This window comes from Giraffa tippelskirchi, chromosome 3 (genome assembly GCF_054371585.1).
Source record: "Giraffa tippelskirchi isolate mGirTip1 chromosome 3, T2T-mGirTip1v1.2.pri, whole genome shotgun sequence".
Classification (NCBI taxonomy): domain Eukaryota; kingdom Metazoa; phylum Chordata; class Mammalia; order Artiodactyla; family Giraffidae; genus Giraffa; species Giraffa tippelskirchi.
Genome location: NC_137277.1, coordinates 44,820,876 through 44,837,139, shown reverse-complemented (window position 1 = coordinate 44,837,139; position 16,264 = coordinate 44,820,876). Strand labels below are relative to the sequence as shown.

The 16,264-nt window shown below is 37.0% G+C and overlaps 2 protein-coding genes across 4 annotated transcripts in view; one reads left to right on the top strand and one right to left on the bottom strand.

Annotated features, from left to right (window-relative positions):
• The first annotated feature begins 74 nt into the window (after nucleotides 1-74).
• On the top strand, nucleotides 75-8,585 carry TEFM (transcription elongation factor, mitochondrial). Its single transcript, XM_081579724.1, has 4 exons — nucleotides 75-131; nucleotides 1,089-1,552; nucleotides 6,262-6,411; nucleotides 7,749-8,585. Exons 1-4 carry the CDS (start codon nucleotides 101-103, stop codon nucleotides 8,184-8,186), a joined length of 1,083 nt encoding a protein of 360 aa, XP_081435850.1. The 5' UTR covers nucleotides 75-100; the 3' UTR covers nucleotides 8,187-8,585.
• Nucleotides 8,586-10,724: 2,139 nt separating this feature from the next.
• The window catches only part of ATAD5 (ATPase family AAA domain containing 5), a 35,790-nt gene continuing 30,250 nt past the window's right edge, over nucleotides 10,725-16,264 (bottom strand). For 2 of the 3 annotated variants that reach the window (XM_081579698.1, XM_081579699.1), the window contains exons 19-23: nucleotides 15,552-15,732; nucleotides 13,545-13,726; nucleotides 12,188-13,053; nucleotides 11,575-11,733; nucleotides 10,725-11,463 (exon numbers count right to left, since the gene is read on the bottom strand). In XM_081579698.1, the coding sequence (XP_081435824.1) occupies nucleotides 11,385-11,463; nucleotides 11,575-11,733; nucleotides 12,188-13,053; nucleotides 13,545-13,726; nucleotides 15,552-15,732 (1,467 nt within the window). In that variant the 3' untranslated portion in view covers nucleotides 10,725-11,384. Of the gene's footprint in view, nucleotides 11,464-11,574; nucleotides 11,734-12,187; nucleotides 13,054-13,544; nucleotides 13,727-14,243; nucleotides 15,100-15,551; nucleotides 15,733-16,264 lie in introns of all 3 variants that reach the window. The other variant, XM_081579700.1, reaches the window with a different exon arrangement.

Sequence of the window (16,264 nt, the reverse complement as noted above, 5' to 3'; positions counted from 1 at the left end):
GAACCTTTTAGAGGCCGGGTGTTTTTGGGCGAAGCACGCAGGAACCGGAAGTCCGTGGGGGAAGACTGGACCATGGGAACCTACTGCTCTATCGTGGAGGATGAACGTCCCTAGTCTCCTCTTGGCCGGAGGTAGGGTGCCTGGAATACTGGGTGAATCTGCCGTATGCTTTCAGCGCCTTGCGTGTTTACCCTCTCAGGTCCCGTGTCCAGGTTTCCCTCTTGGAGACCCTGCCGAGGAGACGGGGCGGTTATGGTCGCCGAGCCTCGGAGCGACTGTGATTCCTTTCCCTGGGTTAAGGATCCACGAGCGACTCCTAGGACTGGGCTGAGGGCAGAGGGTTCAGTGTCTCACAGCTGCTTGCTTACTTCTGGATGCGTTATTGTCCTGTGACCGCAATGTAAAACTTTCCCTTGGTTTTACAGAGTTGCTCTTTGTATGGGTTTTCTTCTTTGTAGACTTATGGTAGAAATCGTGAAAAGTGTACAAAAGAAAATAAAAACCGCTCTTAAATTTACCACTCAGCTAAAACATTTCTTATAAACGGGTTAAATTTAGTTTTATTTTATCCATTCTGTGCAGCTTGCGGGATCTTAGTTCCCCGCCTGGCGATTGAATCCCCGCCCCCCGCTCCCCCCACCCCGCTCCCCCCCCCCGCTGCCCCCCGCTCCCCCCCGCCCCCCGCTCCCCCCCCCCCCCGGCTCTGGCAGTGACAGCGCCAACCACTCCCGCGTCAGGGAATTCTCTAAAATTTAGTTTTATTTGGTTCCACTGGATGAGAAAGAAACTAGTGAAGATAAATATTATTTAAAATATCAGTTAATTGCAAAAAGATTTCTCTAAGGTTACAAATTTTAAAAACGTTAAAAAGTTGGAAATAATCGTTTTAAATACATGCTTCTTGTTGGACATAAGATTTATATGTAGTAAAATTTAGGTTTGATAGCCACAAAAATCAGACTCTATCTCTTATGGATAGTTCTAATTATGGGAAAGTCCGTATCATTTTGCAAAGGCCCTGGTTAGGCCACAAGTAACACTAAAAGGAACTATTGTCTAACTTACATTTTGCTAAAATTTCCTTTTAGGGAGATGGAGATGTTTTCCACTTCCATTAGGGTCCTCCTTATTCCAAGTCCTACATAATTCCTGCTGTCGGAAAGAATCCACTGCACCAAAGAAAGTCATTCCCCATGTTGATTTTTCTGATGAGACTGCAAAAGAGTCCGGAAAGACACTTGACAAGCTCTTCTCTTCAGAACAACAGGCTTCCATCTTGCATGTGTTGAATACAGCATCTAATAAAGAACTTGGAGCTTTCAAATTGCTTCGTGGGAAAAAGTCCCTCAACATTGTAGAACACAGAGAAAAGTTTGGACCATTTCAGAATTTGGAGAGTTTAATGAATGTGCCCTTGTTCCAGTATAAAATCACCATTCAAGTTTGTAACTCCATTCTTAATCCAGAGACTGGAGAGAAAAAAAAGAAGTTACAGGAAAGTCGGCTCTTGAGAAAGCTCATCAAACCAGAAATAGGAAGAGAGAGAGTTAAGGTACACTCTTTTTCTTTTTTTTTTTAAATTAGTTTATTTTCTGTTTTTTAACTTTACAATATTGTATTTGTTTTGCCATACATTGACATGAATCCACCATGGGTGTACATGTTTTCCCCTTCCAGAACCCCCCTTCCACCTCCCTCCCCATCCCATCCCTCCAGGTCATCCCGGTGCACCAGCCCCGAGCACCCTGTATCATGTGTCGAACCTGGACTGGCGATTCCTTTCACATATTATAATTTACATGTTTCAATGCCATTCTCCCATATCCTCCCGCCCTTGCCCTCTCCCATAGAGTACATAATACTGTTCTGTTTATCTGTGTTTCTTTTGATGTCTCGCATACAGGGTTATCTTTACCGATTGACTAAATACCATATATATGTGTTAGTATACTGTATTGGTGTTTTTCTTTCTGGCTTACTTCACTCTGTATAATAGGCTCCAGTTTCATCCACCTCATTAGAACTGATTCGAATGTATTCTTTTTAATGGCTGAATAATATTCCATTGTGTATATGTACCACAGCTTCCTTATCCATTCATATGCTGATGGGCATCTAGGCTGCTTCTCTGTCCTGGCTATTATAACAGTGCTGCGATGAACATTGGGGTACACGTGTCTCTTTCAAGTCTGGTTTCCTCAGTGTGTATGCCCAGCAGTGGGATTGCTGGGTCATATGGCAGTTCTGTTCCCAGTTTTTTAAGGAATCTCCACACTGTTCTCCATAGTGGCTGTACTAGTTTGCATTCCCACCAACAGTGTAAGAGGGTTCCCTTTTCTCCACACCCTCTCCAGCATTTATTGCTTGTAGTCTTTTGGATAGCAGCCATTCTGACAGGCGTGAAATGGTACCTCACTGTGGTTTTGATTTGCATTTCTCTGATTATGAGTGATGTTGAGCATCGTTTCGTGTGTTTGTTAGCCATCTCTATGTCTTGTTTGGAGAAGTGTCTGTTTGGTTCTTTGGCCCACTTTTTGATTGGGTCGTTTATTTTTCTGAAATTGAGCTGCAGGAGTTGCTTGTATATTTTTGAGATTAATTGTTTGTCCGTTGCTTCATTTGCTATTATTTTCTCCCATTCTGAAGGCTGTCTTTTCACCTTGCTTATAGTTTCCTTTGTTGTGCAAAAGGTTTTAATTTTAATTAGGTCCCATTTGTTTATTTTTGCTTTTATTTCCAATATTCTGGGAGGTGGGTCATAGAGGATCCTGCCGTGGTTTATGTCGGAGAGTGTTTTGCCTATGTTTTCCTCTAGGAGTTTTATAGTTTCTGGTCTTACGTTTAGATCTTGAATCCATTTTGAGTTTATTTTTGTGTATGGTGTTAGAAAGTGTTCTAATTTCATTCTTTTACAAGTGGTTGACCAGTTTTCCCAGCACCACTTGTTAAAGAGATTGCCTTTTCTCCATTGTATATTCTTGCCTCCTTTGTCAAAGATAAGGTGTCCATAGGTGCGTGGATTTATCTCTGGGCTTTCTATTTTGTTCCATTGATCTATATTTCTGTCCTTGTGCCAGTACCATACTGTCTTGATGACTGTGGCTTTGTAGTATAACCTGAAGTCAGGCAGGTTGATTCCTCCAGTTCCATTCTTCTTTCTCAAGATTGCTTTGGCTATTGGAGGTTTTTTGTATTTCCATACAAATTGTGAAATTATTTGTTCTAGTTCTCTGAAGAATACCATTGGAAGCTTGATAGGGACTGCATTGAATCTATAGTTTGCTTTGGGTAGTATACTCATTTTCACTATATTGATTCTTCCAATCCATGAACACGGTATATTCTCCATCTATTTGTGTCCTTTTTGATTTCTTTCACCAGTGTTTTTATAGTTTTCTATATATAGGTCTTTTGTTTCTTTAGGTAGATATATTCCTAAGTATTTTATTCTTTTCGTTGCAATGGTGAATGGAATTGTTTCCTTAATTTCTCTTTCTGTTTTCTCATTGTTAGTGTTTAGGAATGCAAGGGATTTCTGTGTGTTAATTTTATATCCTGCAACTTTACTATATTCATTGATTAGCTCTAGTGATTTTCTGGTGGAGTCTTTAGGGTTTTCTATGTAGAGGATCATGTCATCTGCAAACAGTGAGAGTTTTACTTCTTCTTTTCCAATCTGGATTCCTTTTATTTCTTTTTCTGCTCTGATTGCTGTGGCCAAAACTTCCAAAACTATGTTAAATAGTAGTGGTGAGAGTGGGCACCCTTGTCTTGTTCCTGATTTTAGGGGAAATGCTTTCAGTTTTTCACCATTTAGGATAATGTTTGTCGTGGGTTTGTCATATATAGCTCTTATTATGTTGAGGTATGTTCCTTCTATTCCTGCTTTTTGGAGGGTTTTTATCATAAATGGATGTTGAATTTTGTCAAAGGCTTTCTCTACATCTATTAAAATAATCATATGGTTTTTATTTTTCAATTTGTTTATGTAGTGTATTACGTTGATTGATTTGCAGATATTGAAGAATCCTTGCATCCCTGGGATAAAGCCCACTTGGTCATGATGTATGATCTTTTTAATATGTTGTTGGATTCTGTTTGCTAGGATTTTGTTAAGGATTTTTGCATCTATGTTCATCAGTGATATTGGCCTGCAGTTTTCTTTTTTTGTGGCATCTTTGTCAGGTTTTGGTATTAGGGTGATGGTGGCCTCATAGAATGAGTTTGGAAGTTTACCTTCCTCTGCAATTTTCTGGAAGAGTTTGAGTAGGATAGGTGTTAGCTCTTCTCTAAATTTTTGGTAGAATTCAGCTGTGAAGCCATTTGGTCCTGGGCTTTTGTTTGCTGGAAGATTTCTGATTACAGTTTCAATTTCCATGCTTGTGATGGGTCTGTTGAGATTTTCTATTTCTTCCTGGTTCAGTTTTGGGAAGTCGTACTTTGCTAAGAATTTATCCATTTCTTCCAAGTTGTCCATTTTATTTGCATATAGTTGCTGATAATAGTCTCTTATGATCCTTTGTATTTCTGTGTTGTCTGTTGTGATCTCTCCGTTTTCATTTCTAATTTTGTTGATTTGATTCTTCTCCCTTTGTTTCTTGATGAGTCTGGCTAATGGCTTGTCAATTTTATTTATCTTCTCAAAGAACCAGCTTTTGGCTTTGTTGATTTTTGCTATGGTCTCTTTTGTTTCTTTTGTATTTATTTCTGCCCTAATTTTTAAGATTTCTTTCCTTCTACTAACCCTGGGGTTCTTCATTTCTTCCTTTCCTAGTTGTTTTAGGTGTAGAGTTAGGTTATTTATTTGACTTTTTTCTTGTTTCTTGAGGTGAGCCTGTATTGCTATGAATCTTCCCCTTAGCACTGCTTTTACCATGTCCCATAGGTTTTGAGTTGTTGTGTTTTCATTTTCGTTCGTTTCTATGCATATTTTGATTTCTTTTCTGATTTCTTCTGTGATATGTTGGTCATTCAGCAGTGTGTTGTTCAGCCTCCATATGTTGGAGTTTTTAATTGTTTTTCTCCTGTAATTGACATCTAATCTTACTGCATTGTGGTCAGAAAAGATGCTTGGAATGATTTCAATTTTTTGGAATTTACCAAGACTAGATTTATGGCCCAGGATGTGATCTATTCTGGAGAAGGTTCCGTGTCACTTTTTCTTAATTTCTCTTTTAGTGCCTAAATATTTGACAACCTACTTTGCAAAATACTATTCTGGGCACCAAGACAGGGTTCTTCTGGCAATTATAGTTTAGTCCTGTGGACCCAGGGATGCACACAAACAATCTATTTATAGTTATTCTCAAAGACATGAAATGTGCAGGTAGTAAATTGGCAATTTAGTGGAGAGAACTGTGGGTTGGGGAATGTTTACTAGAAGAACTCAGCCTGGATCCTGGAGAGAGAGCTAGGCTAGTAGGAAGAGGAAGGCATTTTAGGAAGAAAGGATAGTTGATGTAGAGAAGTAGGTCTGTGCAGGACTTACGTAGAAGGAATGTTGAGTTACCTGGCTGTTTTCGTTTCCTCCTTTATTCCACATATCAATTATACTCTTATTGCTTTTAATCTGTTTGTGCTTCTCACTGTGACTAAGATTCTTAAAACTTTGTTGTGTAACAGGTACTTAACACAGATCTTTCTCCCTAGTCTAGCCATCTCCCATCCACTTTTTCTCACAGCTGTCCGTGTTCTTTCTGAAATGTAAATCTGTTACACCTGAATTTGTATGCTTCGGTGGCTCCCAGTAGCTCTCAGGATAAAGGAAGTTACTTTCTGCCGAAATCTGCCCACCCCTCTGCCCTTTTGCCACTTGCATTCTTCATTCCACTGTCTGAGAGGTGTCAGCCTGTATCTGCAGACATCTGGGTGAAATAACTTCCTGTTTACCATTTTACTCAGTCTCCTAGTCCTGCAGTAAGTCTTCCTGACCATTTCTCCTCTCTAGTGTAACTTGTATGGTGGTGTCTCTTATAATGTAGGGTCATGTCCCTTGTTTCCCAGTATCTAGCACATTCCCCAGCAACATCTGAATATCTGCCTGGTTTGAGCTAGGTGCTGAGAACAAGTAAAAGTTCTGTCTGTATACTGACTACTGCTGGTTACCTTTTAATAATAACTACTCTTTAATAATGCTTAGTTCATAAACTGTACATATTATTTCTATCACATAAACTAATTTGGATTTCTGAGTTTGTATCTTAAATCTTGTGTCTGTTAAAATGTTCACACTTATAATTAAACCAGCCTTTTTTGTTTCAGGCAGTTAATAGTATTGTATCCATTGTTTCTGGTACTCGAAGAATTGCCTGGGCTCACCTCGATCGTAAATTGGCAGTGCTGGACTGGCAGCAAACCGAATATTGCCAACTGATGAAAGGATCATACCTATCATCTGTCTATTTAGAAGAGGTAAGGCAGTTGCACCTCCAAATCCTGACCTGCTGGAGCTCCTTGTGAATCTTTTAGTCCTAAAAGGGATGAAATAAAATAGTAAGGATGGATTTTCTTTGGGTACTTAAGACTCACCTGTTTCTATTGCATTTTCTATTGCTTACGTTTTTTTGATTTTTAAAAGAATTATTTTTTTGGCTGTGCTGGGTCTTCACTGCTGCATGCAGTCTTTCGCTAGATGCAGTGGGTGGGCCTCGCATTGTGATGGCTTCTATTATTGCAGAGCACAGGGTCTAGGTACTCGAGTTTCAATAACTGTGGCCCACAGGCTTAGTTGCTCCACGGCGTGTGGGACCTACCTGGACCAGCGATCGAACCTGCGTGCCCTGCACGGGCAGGCAGATTCTTAACCACTGGACCCCCAGGGAAGTCCCCACTTATGATCTTTTTAAAAACTGAATAATTTATTTCAAGAAATGCCTTATGAATCAAAGGTTGATCCTGAAAAAATCAGTGGTAAAGTATACTGTTATCAATGTTAAGAAACTTCTGTACCATATTTATAAAGCTTGTTCTTCACACACTATTATTTATTGTCTCATTTGAGTCTTCAGACTCTGGTGACATGGGGAGTAATGATCATCCTGATTATATCTATAAAAACTGGTTCAATCAATTGTCTGACATGATTAGTCAGTGGCAGAGGTGATTGAGTAGGCTAGGTCATTCCAACCCTATACGCTACCTTAGAATTTTTTAAAAGGTAAATAAGACAGTTTTGTCCAGTTTTAAAGGCAATATAGATCTTCGGGATTATGAAGCCCATTGCACAGATTAAGAAACTAGTAATTAGGATTAACTGGCTTGTTTTAGCTCAGTTTGTTCCTGCTAGAACCATGACCAGAAGAACCTGGCTACCCTTACTCTTCCATAAAAGTCTTTTTCAGTTACTTCAAAATTGTCAACGGCAATACAATGGAAGTTATATATTTAACAAATAGAAGTGGGACAGAGATGGCGGCCTGAACAATAAAACTCAGTGAATTCTTTCTTGTTTTGGCTGCACTGGGTCTCCACTGCTGCATATGGTCTTTCTCTAGTTCCTGCGAGTAGAGGCTGCTCTCCAGTTGGCATGCTCAGGCTTCTCATTACGGTGGCTTCTCTTGTTGCAGAGCATGGGCTCTAGGATGCATGGGCCTAGTTGCCCTGGGGCATGTGGTATCCTAGTTCCTGGACAAGGGATCGAACCCATGTCCCTTGAGTTAACAAGGCAGATTCTTAACCACTTGGCCACCAGGGAAGTCCCTCAATGAATTATTTCTGTTCACTTATTTTACCTTTTTCTCCCCCCAAAGATTTCTTCAGTCATTTCAAAGATGCCTAAAGCCGACTTCTATGTTCTGGAAAAAACAGGACCTTCATTTCAGAATCCATCACTGTTTCCTGTGCTGTTACATTTTCATATGACAGAAGCCATGCTGTACGCCTTACTGAATACAACGTTTGCCCAGGATGGTCATCATCAGGTGCTGAGCATGAATCGAAATGCAGTGGGGAAGCATTTTGAACTGATGATTGGGGACACACGGACTAGTGGAAAAGAGGTTGTGAAGCAGCTCCTCTCAGCGTCTGTACTGAAAGACGAGCCTCGGGTATTCTTCCCACCAGAAAAGATAGTCCGCTACAGACAGATGTTTTCATCTACTGAACACAACAGAATGGAGGAGTTATATGATTCATTATTACAAGCTATTGCCTTCTATGAAATGGCTGTTTTTAATACTGAATCTTAAAATTCTGAGGTTAATATGTTACATGCTGTTAATATTCTATGAATTTATATTTATCAGCTCCTAAGTTGTAAAAGCAACTGTTTTGAACATCCATGTTAACGGAGAAGAAAAAACAAGTTTGAGTGTATTTAGATGTCTAAAGTCAGACTTTTGGCTCTTGAATGGTTTACACAATAATAAACCAAGGCTAAATCAATAAATATGAGATTCTGTGCCTTTCAGGTTTAAGTGTTAAAAAATAAGTTCTTTAAACATCCAAAACAGGAAACAAAGTTATCTTCCTTGAAAGGCAAGTGCCATCTATACTAAAAGATTTGCATTATCATATTGTTAAAGTAAGGACTAATGAATTTTCTGGATGGTGCTCATCGTGGGAATAAAGCTAAATATAACTGATAATGCAACGTGTGGAGTCCTCCTCTTGCTCTGTGAGTACAGTGTGGTTTGATGGCTTCGTAAGGCACTCTTCATCAGCTCAATCTATTAAGCACCGAACAAGCTTTGTTTAACAGGCTCTCTTTTTCGTTGCTGCACCATGTGGCGTGTGAGGTATTTGATCCCTGACCAGGTGTCACACCTGTGCCCCTTGTGGTGGAAGCATGGAGTCTTAACCGCTGGACCATCGGGGAAGCCCACAGGCTCATTTGTAAAAAAAGTTTTTAATTGAAGGGTAATTGCTTTACAGAATTCTGTGCAGGCTCATTTTTTAACTTTGAAATATTTTACTTAACAGACCGTCTTCTCAGAAAAGTAGCACTTATTTTTTTTCCCCATCTCTCTCCATTCTGCTTAAACTCAGGCCCTCCTTATATCTCACTTATACTGAACCCAAGTCACCCTGATGTCAAAGCATTAAGTCTTTTCTTTCCTTTAAACTAAAAGTGAAGTATACTTGTTGAAAAAAAAATCCAAATAATCAGATGTCTATAATATACATGAATGTCCTCCCTTCCAGCACCTCCAACTCCCTAGGCACTTTGATGGGCACTCCAGACTTGTAGCCATGCACACTGTAAATGTACCAGCTGCTGCTAAGTCACCTCAGTCGTGTCTGACTCTTTGCAACCCCATAGACGGCAGCCCACCAGGCTCCGCCGTCCCTGGGATTCTCCAGGCAAGAACACTGGAGTGGGTTGCCATTTCCTTCTCCAGTGCATGAAAGGGAAAAGTAAACTGAAGTCGCTCAGTCGTGTCCGACTCTTAGCGACCCCATGGACTGTAGCCTACCAGGCTCCTCCATCCATGGGATTTTCCAGGCAAGAGTACTGGAGTGGGGTGCCATTGCCTTCTAATCTCTACCTATGTGACTATACAGAAGCATCTCCACCTTGGAACTGTTGCAGATACCTCCAAGTACACATCTCAAATCATTCTTCCTCCAGACTACCTCGTTTGCATCTGTGCTGTACTCTGGTAAACAGCTTCACCAACCATTCAGTTGGTCAGGCCAGGTGGGTGGCATTCTACTCCTCACATATTTCTGGAAATAGCTGTGGTGAAAATGTGTTCAAGTTAGACATTTAAAGGATAAGATGTTAAGTACTGAAAAGTCATCAAAATTTGGTTACTTTTATCATAAAAGTAAATCTTAAGTCTTACAGGTATTTATCACCTTTAAGAACGAGAAAGTATTTCTGCAAAATATGCTAAACCTGAAAAAAAGAAAAAGCTATTACCTGTGTCCATACTAGGGAGGAAAATGCTTCTTTCATTTCTTGATTTTTGGTCATTTAAATACAATTCTATTGAGTTAATTTTACTTTAGCTCCTCAATTGATGAGAACTGTCAGAATTTTCTAATAACTAAAGACCAAATTAATTGGTAAATGCTCTACAGGTAGTGGACTCTTGTATTTAGTAGGAAAAATAAATCCATATACTTAAAAAAAAAAAAAAGGTGCCTTAGATCGTATTCTCTTTTGTATAGGGACAAAACCTTTAAGATTCTTTTGTATAGGGACAAAACCTGTAAGAGCATATATCCAAATCTATTCAATATCCATACTACCCAGATGATTTCATCTGGAACTCCCATTTAAATATTGCATAGTCTTAGCTTTAGCCTTTAGTTAAATCAATGTACTAGCAATACAAGAAAAGATATATTGAACAAGTATTTTAAGAGGTAAAAACATTTTGTACACAAATATATATCTTAGGTTTTTCAACTGTAGAAAATTAGGTTCCTTACCTTTTGAAGTGAAAACATAATTCACCAGATAATGTAACTGAATATTAAGCTACTATACAATATAAACACTTGAAATAGGAAACTATTTTCAGATACACCTGATTATCTGATTGTAAAAATAATTTTACGTGAAATATTGTATATTTTAAAATCTTATAATTAAAAATAGATACTTTCTCCAAAAATATAACCTTAAGTGGAAATGGCTGTCATGTAGAAATCCTAGAGTAGAATCCTTTGTTACAGTTTGAATGAACAGCAGTTTGTCCAGAATATTTATATTAATATGTTTATGAAATAAAACATCAATGATATAAAAATACAAGAAAAATGCACAAGACAAATTATTTGAGTCATCAAAATATACAAGATATCACATTTTTACTGTTGCTAAAAAAAGATTTATGAAAACTACAATTCATAATCTTGATTTCACCTCAGCATTCAGTGATTCACATGGTAACATATCCTGGACAAGCACACTAAAAATAAATTTATCAGGAAAAACTTACTTTTTGAAAAATCATACATAATTTCTTTCCTTGGAGTTTTCTTACTATTGTACATGCTATTTCGTATTCTGGATTGTGTAAACTTATTTTTAAAAAGATCATCACCTGGGTGATTCACATTCACAATTTGACAGGGCACTGACATTTGTTTGGAGAGAGGTGGATTAAGGGTCATGAGAAAGGGAGGAGGTGTAGATTAGTTTGGCATTAAAGCACCTTTAGGAATATTTAGGGAACTCTACCTTCTAGAAAGAGCCCACACACATACTCCAACAGAGCTAAATCAGGTAATACAAAAAAATACAGAAAAAAAATACTACCATAATTATAAATATAATTTGTAACTCCAATTTTTTCATTTTAAATATTTACACACTAATAAAAATATACAAATAGTCTGTTTTAAATGTACATTAAGAGAAATAAACCCTTCCATAAAAATCAATATAAAAATGTATCTTGAGAATCCGTAGAAGGCATTGTTAATGTAGAATATTAAGGGAAGTCAGCTGCCAAAGTGTTCATAGTCTCTTTTGAAATGTTAAGATGAATTCCTTCAAGATAGTGCAGGAATCTGTCAAAATTACACGGAAAAATACCATTTAAATATTAATAGTTCCATCAGATAAGAATATATCAATCTGAAAACAGCTATGTCAAATGTTCTTTTTATAAGAAACTTTACCTTCTTTTACTTTTTCCTTGTTCCTTTAGCTTCTCAGTCCTACAGATGTTTCGAAGAGTTGGCAAGTATTCAATTATACTAGCTTGTCTATTACCCAGGTTCAGAAGAGATCGGCTGGAAAATACACTTTTGATGACTGCTACCCTCTGCCAAGCACTGCTGTAAATTAAAAGTAAGGCATTACCTTTTGATTTTTAATGTCCAATAACAATGCAACAGTCTCAAACACAACCAGCTTCTGGTCTCTGGTTCTCCCTGATTCTAGTCTAGACTAGATTAACTATATTCCAGATGAATCTCCTGTACCATTTTCAACACATCAGTCACTTCGGTACTGAAAAGTCTTTCTGGGCCACCTGCTGTCTGCACAGCAAATCCAGACCCCTTCCCTGTGATTCAAGAGTCTTCCAAATCTACTCCCCCTGCCCCCCGTCTCTCATTATTTCTCTTCCCAGAAATCAGGCTGGTCTCCTTAACTGTCTCCTTAGAAGCTACAATATTATGGGCTTACCTGATCAATAAAGTCCAGCGTTTCAAAATTAGTAAGAGAAAGAAACTGATAACTTCCCCTTTTTACCATTTATTATTGAAAAATAAAAAGTAGAAGACTTACTCTACATTAGCTGCAGACTGACTGAAGCGTACATTGTTGCGCCTTTGAGAAATATAAATAGTAAGCTCTTTTGTGGGATCTCTTCCTAATTTCTTGCAAGAATTCAGAGACGTTTCCAATGCTTTTGAAATAGCAGAAGAACATTTAGTAAAGCTGAGAGCTTCTACAGCCGCCTTTATTTCTCCAGATCTTTGAGAAGTCCAACCATCACTACTCTCAAGACTAAACTCATCACAAAGTCCACTTTTAACCTTTCCATTTGTCCAACCAAAATCATCTTTACCAAACTCCCTTTGTTCCCGTACATCCATTAGAAGGGCATCTAAGAAGGACATGTTGTCCATGAACTCAGTGAGAGAATTTAAACAGTGAGAAACAAGGACAGAACATTTTTTTTCTGCAGGTGTTGTAGGAAGACGAGGAATAGATTCAACGTTTGACTCTAGACATTTGTTTAGTTTCTTTGTCTCTGGATTGCTTTCTTTATCTCTGGCTTTCCTTTCTTCTAAATTTGAAGAAGATGCAGAGGAAAGACTAATACATTCATCAGGAATGTCCAATTTGCTGTCAAATAAGTCACTGTCATCTAAAGTTACCACCTTTTTCTTATGTTTCTTTTTTGGTGACTTTTTCAAAGGCTTCTGTCCTTCAAAAGGTGTCCCAGCAAGACCTCTCATGTTTTCTGTTGCTGCATTGGTGTCCACACTTATTGATGAACCAGAAGAGTTTTCTGTTTCTGGAATGATATCAACAGGTAGTGGTAGAATGAACTCAAGATTACTATATAAGAAATCCACATTCTGCATTTGGAATTCGGTAAGAAGGTGGATGAGCCTATGCCATTCTTCCTTTGTTCTGATTTTGTGCTGAAAAACAATTGTTGAGTAAAGAAATGTTATAATAGCACCTAGTCTGAACATTTTTCTACCCATATAAATAGTGTCATTCCTATCTATCTTCAAAGTAATGAGTCTCTACCCTTCATAATTTCATTAACTTACACCTCTTTAATACATCAAAATAGTATTATGAGTCTAAAAAATTAATTTGGAGTGTTAAATTGAAGAATTAAATTCTCTAATTGTCAGTATATAACCTAATTCAATAATTAGCAGTTCATTTGTTTAAAAACTACTATTCTGAAATTTTTTTAATCTGAAATATCTCTAAGTTCTATATTCTATAATATATAATGCCTATGCACCATTTGTCAAAGTGGTACAATGTGTTAAAATCAGCAATCTGAAGCCTATAAGAATTATTGGTAAATTACAATTAACCTTAGATCCAAAAGATAGACATGAGTGTTGGAAAGATGAAAAAGAACATAAATATTCCAAACCAGACACTGAAATACCTTCAAAAATGAAAATAAGTCTTCAGATGGGGAAAAAATGTTCTTAAGGCCAAACAAGGCCTCAGCACAACCAGTGTCACATTTGGGAAGGTCTGTTGGATTCCTTTTTGTATTTTTCGGGTTATTTTTGGAATCAGGGTAATCTTCAGAGCAAACAAGTGGTACACTTCTGCTATTTCCTCCTAGAAAATTAGTAAAAGAAAAACTGAGTATCCATATTTTTATCAGACTGTAACAAGCAAATATTTAACATCCAAGAACCTTTGGCATTTTTTTCTACCTAATGCTCATTTTGTTATTCTCCATCTCTGTATCTAACCCACAAAGAGAACAATACAAACATTATGTCTACATAAATTAAGTGGGGGTGGGATATGGGGTGAACTTACAAACAATCCAACTGAAAAAATTGCAAGGATTGAAAAGGCAAGTCACAGAAGAGACACAAATATCTAATAAAGTCATAAAAAGATGTACAATTTCACCAATGATCATGGAAATTAAGGTATCATTCATTTTTCACCTTTTAAATTGGGCAAAATTAAAAAGATAATCACTGCATACATTAATGAGAAATTGGAGATGACTTAAATGCCTAGTAGGCTACAGTCCATGGAGTCGCTAAGAGTCGGACACGACTGAGCAACTTCACTTTCACGCGTTGCAGAAGGAAATGGCAACCCACTCCAGTATTCTTGCCTGCAGAATCCCAGGGACGGCGGAGCCTGATGGGCTGCCATCTATGGGGTCGCACAGAGTTGGACACGACTGAAGCGACTTAGCAGCAGCAGCAGCAGTAGGTAATGGTTAATTATGTTACATCCATTTTATATTACAGAATAGCATGCAGTTGTGAAAAAGAGGGCTAGAACGATATACTGACAATAAATTGTTAAGTAAAGAAAAGCAAATTATTTAACTATACATAGTGCTGGTAATTCTGCTAAATAAGTAGGCAGCAATATTTGTATATGCACAGATAAAGGTCTAACAGTAGCTACCTTCAAGAAGTGGGGAAGATCTTTTACTTTTTATGTTATATATTTCGCTGTTTGATTTCCATTGAGTGTATATCTGTGTGTATGTATGTGTGTTTTTAAGATAGGATGAAATGCATTTAAGATCTTCAAGAAAATAAATAATGTTAAAGTTCTTGATACTGCACTTTATATACAGTAATATGGTGACAGTTATTAACTATTTTGTTTATAATAGGATATTTCATGTCTTATCATATTTACTTCCAAGAAATAGTGAAACTGCCAGCTTAAACTGAATTATTAATAAATACTTGAAAAGAATAAGATATTAAATTCAGAACTAATTAAAAAACTGATAAGGGATTAATATAATAGAACTTCACCTTTTAAAAATTTAAATATTAGTATATTCCCCAGAGCAAGATCTGTAACTACAGTACTGTAACTATGGAGCATGGAAACCACAAACTATGAACTTCTTCAGGGAAAGAACCGTGTCTTATTCATATAAACACAGGACCTGGCATGTAGAAAGTCCTCAGAAAATGTCTGTGGCTTGAATTAGGTAACAATGACTGAAGATTGATAAGAAATAAAGCATTTTTGAAATAACAGAATTCTTAGGAAAGACAGGGTAATAGGCTATTAAAGAAGCTAACAGGGAAATTACAATATAGTCATCTAAAAATAATTTACATATGGAAAAATCACCAATACATTTTTAATAGGTGAAAAAAGGAAGCTGCTAAATAATATAATTCTATTTATTTATAAGAAACTATATGTTTATAAATGTACAAGTAACCATTTGTTCCAGATTCAGTTTAATTGTAAATACCCACACATAATGCTTACAAAACTTTTTAGGAACAAAGTTGGTGTATATATGTTTATTTTAATATTGAGACGATTTTTTAATAATCTTTCAATGCTTAAAATTTTTATAATCTTTCAAATATTTTGGTACAGCATATATTTTAATATAGAATCCCATAACAGAAATTTCCTTTCTAACAAAGCAACTTACGACAAAGAGATAATGGCCTTTCTTCTAAAAATCCACCTCCACTTCTAATCCAGAATTGTAAGTAAAGGATACTTTTCCTGATATCACAAGTATTTGCAGTTAGCAATGTTGCAAAATCCTTTACATCAGTTCTGAAGTTTTCAGTCAAGCAGATCACCTGTAGGTAGCTGGCAACATTTAGCTGGGGTCGGGAGGAGGCAAGGGGTAGAAAAGGAGAAAGACGGAAAGAAACATGGTCACCTGCAGAGTTAACAGGAACACACCACTACTCTATCAAAAAGTAAGCCAAATTTTGCTAAAATTTTAAAATATCTTAAATTCTTATTGAGAATGGTTGAAAAATAGAAGGAAATATGTTACCAAATTAAAAGCATCCATATATACTGCTTTTATTAACCGTATACAGTCTGAGACACCAAGACTGTATCTTGGTTGTTTTTTTTTTTTTATGGGACATTCTCCAACCTGAATACTAAAGGCAATCTTTTATTAAACCTTAAGACAATCCCTCAGGATCAATGGTACAACCTGATGGAACATTTACAGCCATTAAAATGATATATATGAATACTATATTATACAGTAAGAAAATACTTACTGTATAACTTTTGAAAACCAAACTTAAAGTTTACTTTTAAATTTTATTTAGTGTACAATTCATTTGCTACATTTTTTGTAAAACAATATAATTCTCTTCTTATTGTTTATGGAAA

Excerpts from the sequence above, each read along its gene's own strand:
- TEFM (XM_081579724.1), top strand. The coding sequence starts at position 101 with ATGAACGTCCCTAGTCTCCTCTTGGCCGGAG. Across the intron at positions 132-1,088 it reads TAGTCTCCTCTTGGCCGGAG|GGAGATGGAGATGTTTTCCA; the intron begins GTAGGGTGCCTG and ends ATTTCCTTTTAG. Across the intron at positions 6,412-7,748 it reads CATCTGTCTATTTAGAAGAG|ATTTCTTCAGTCATTTCAAA; the intron begins GTAAGGCAGTTG and ends CTCCCCCCAAAG.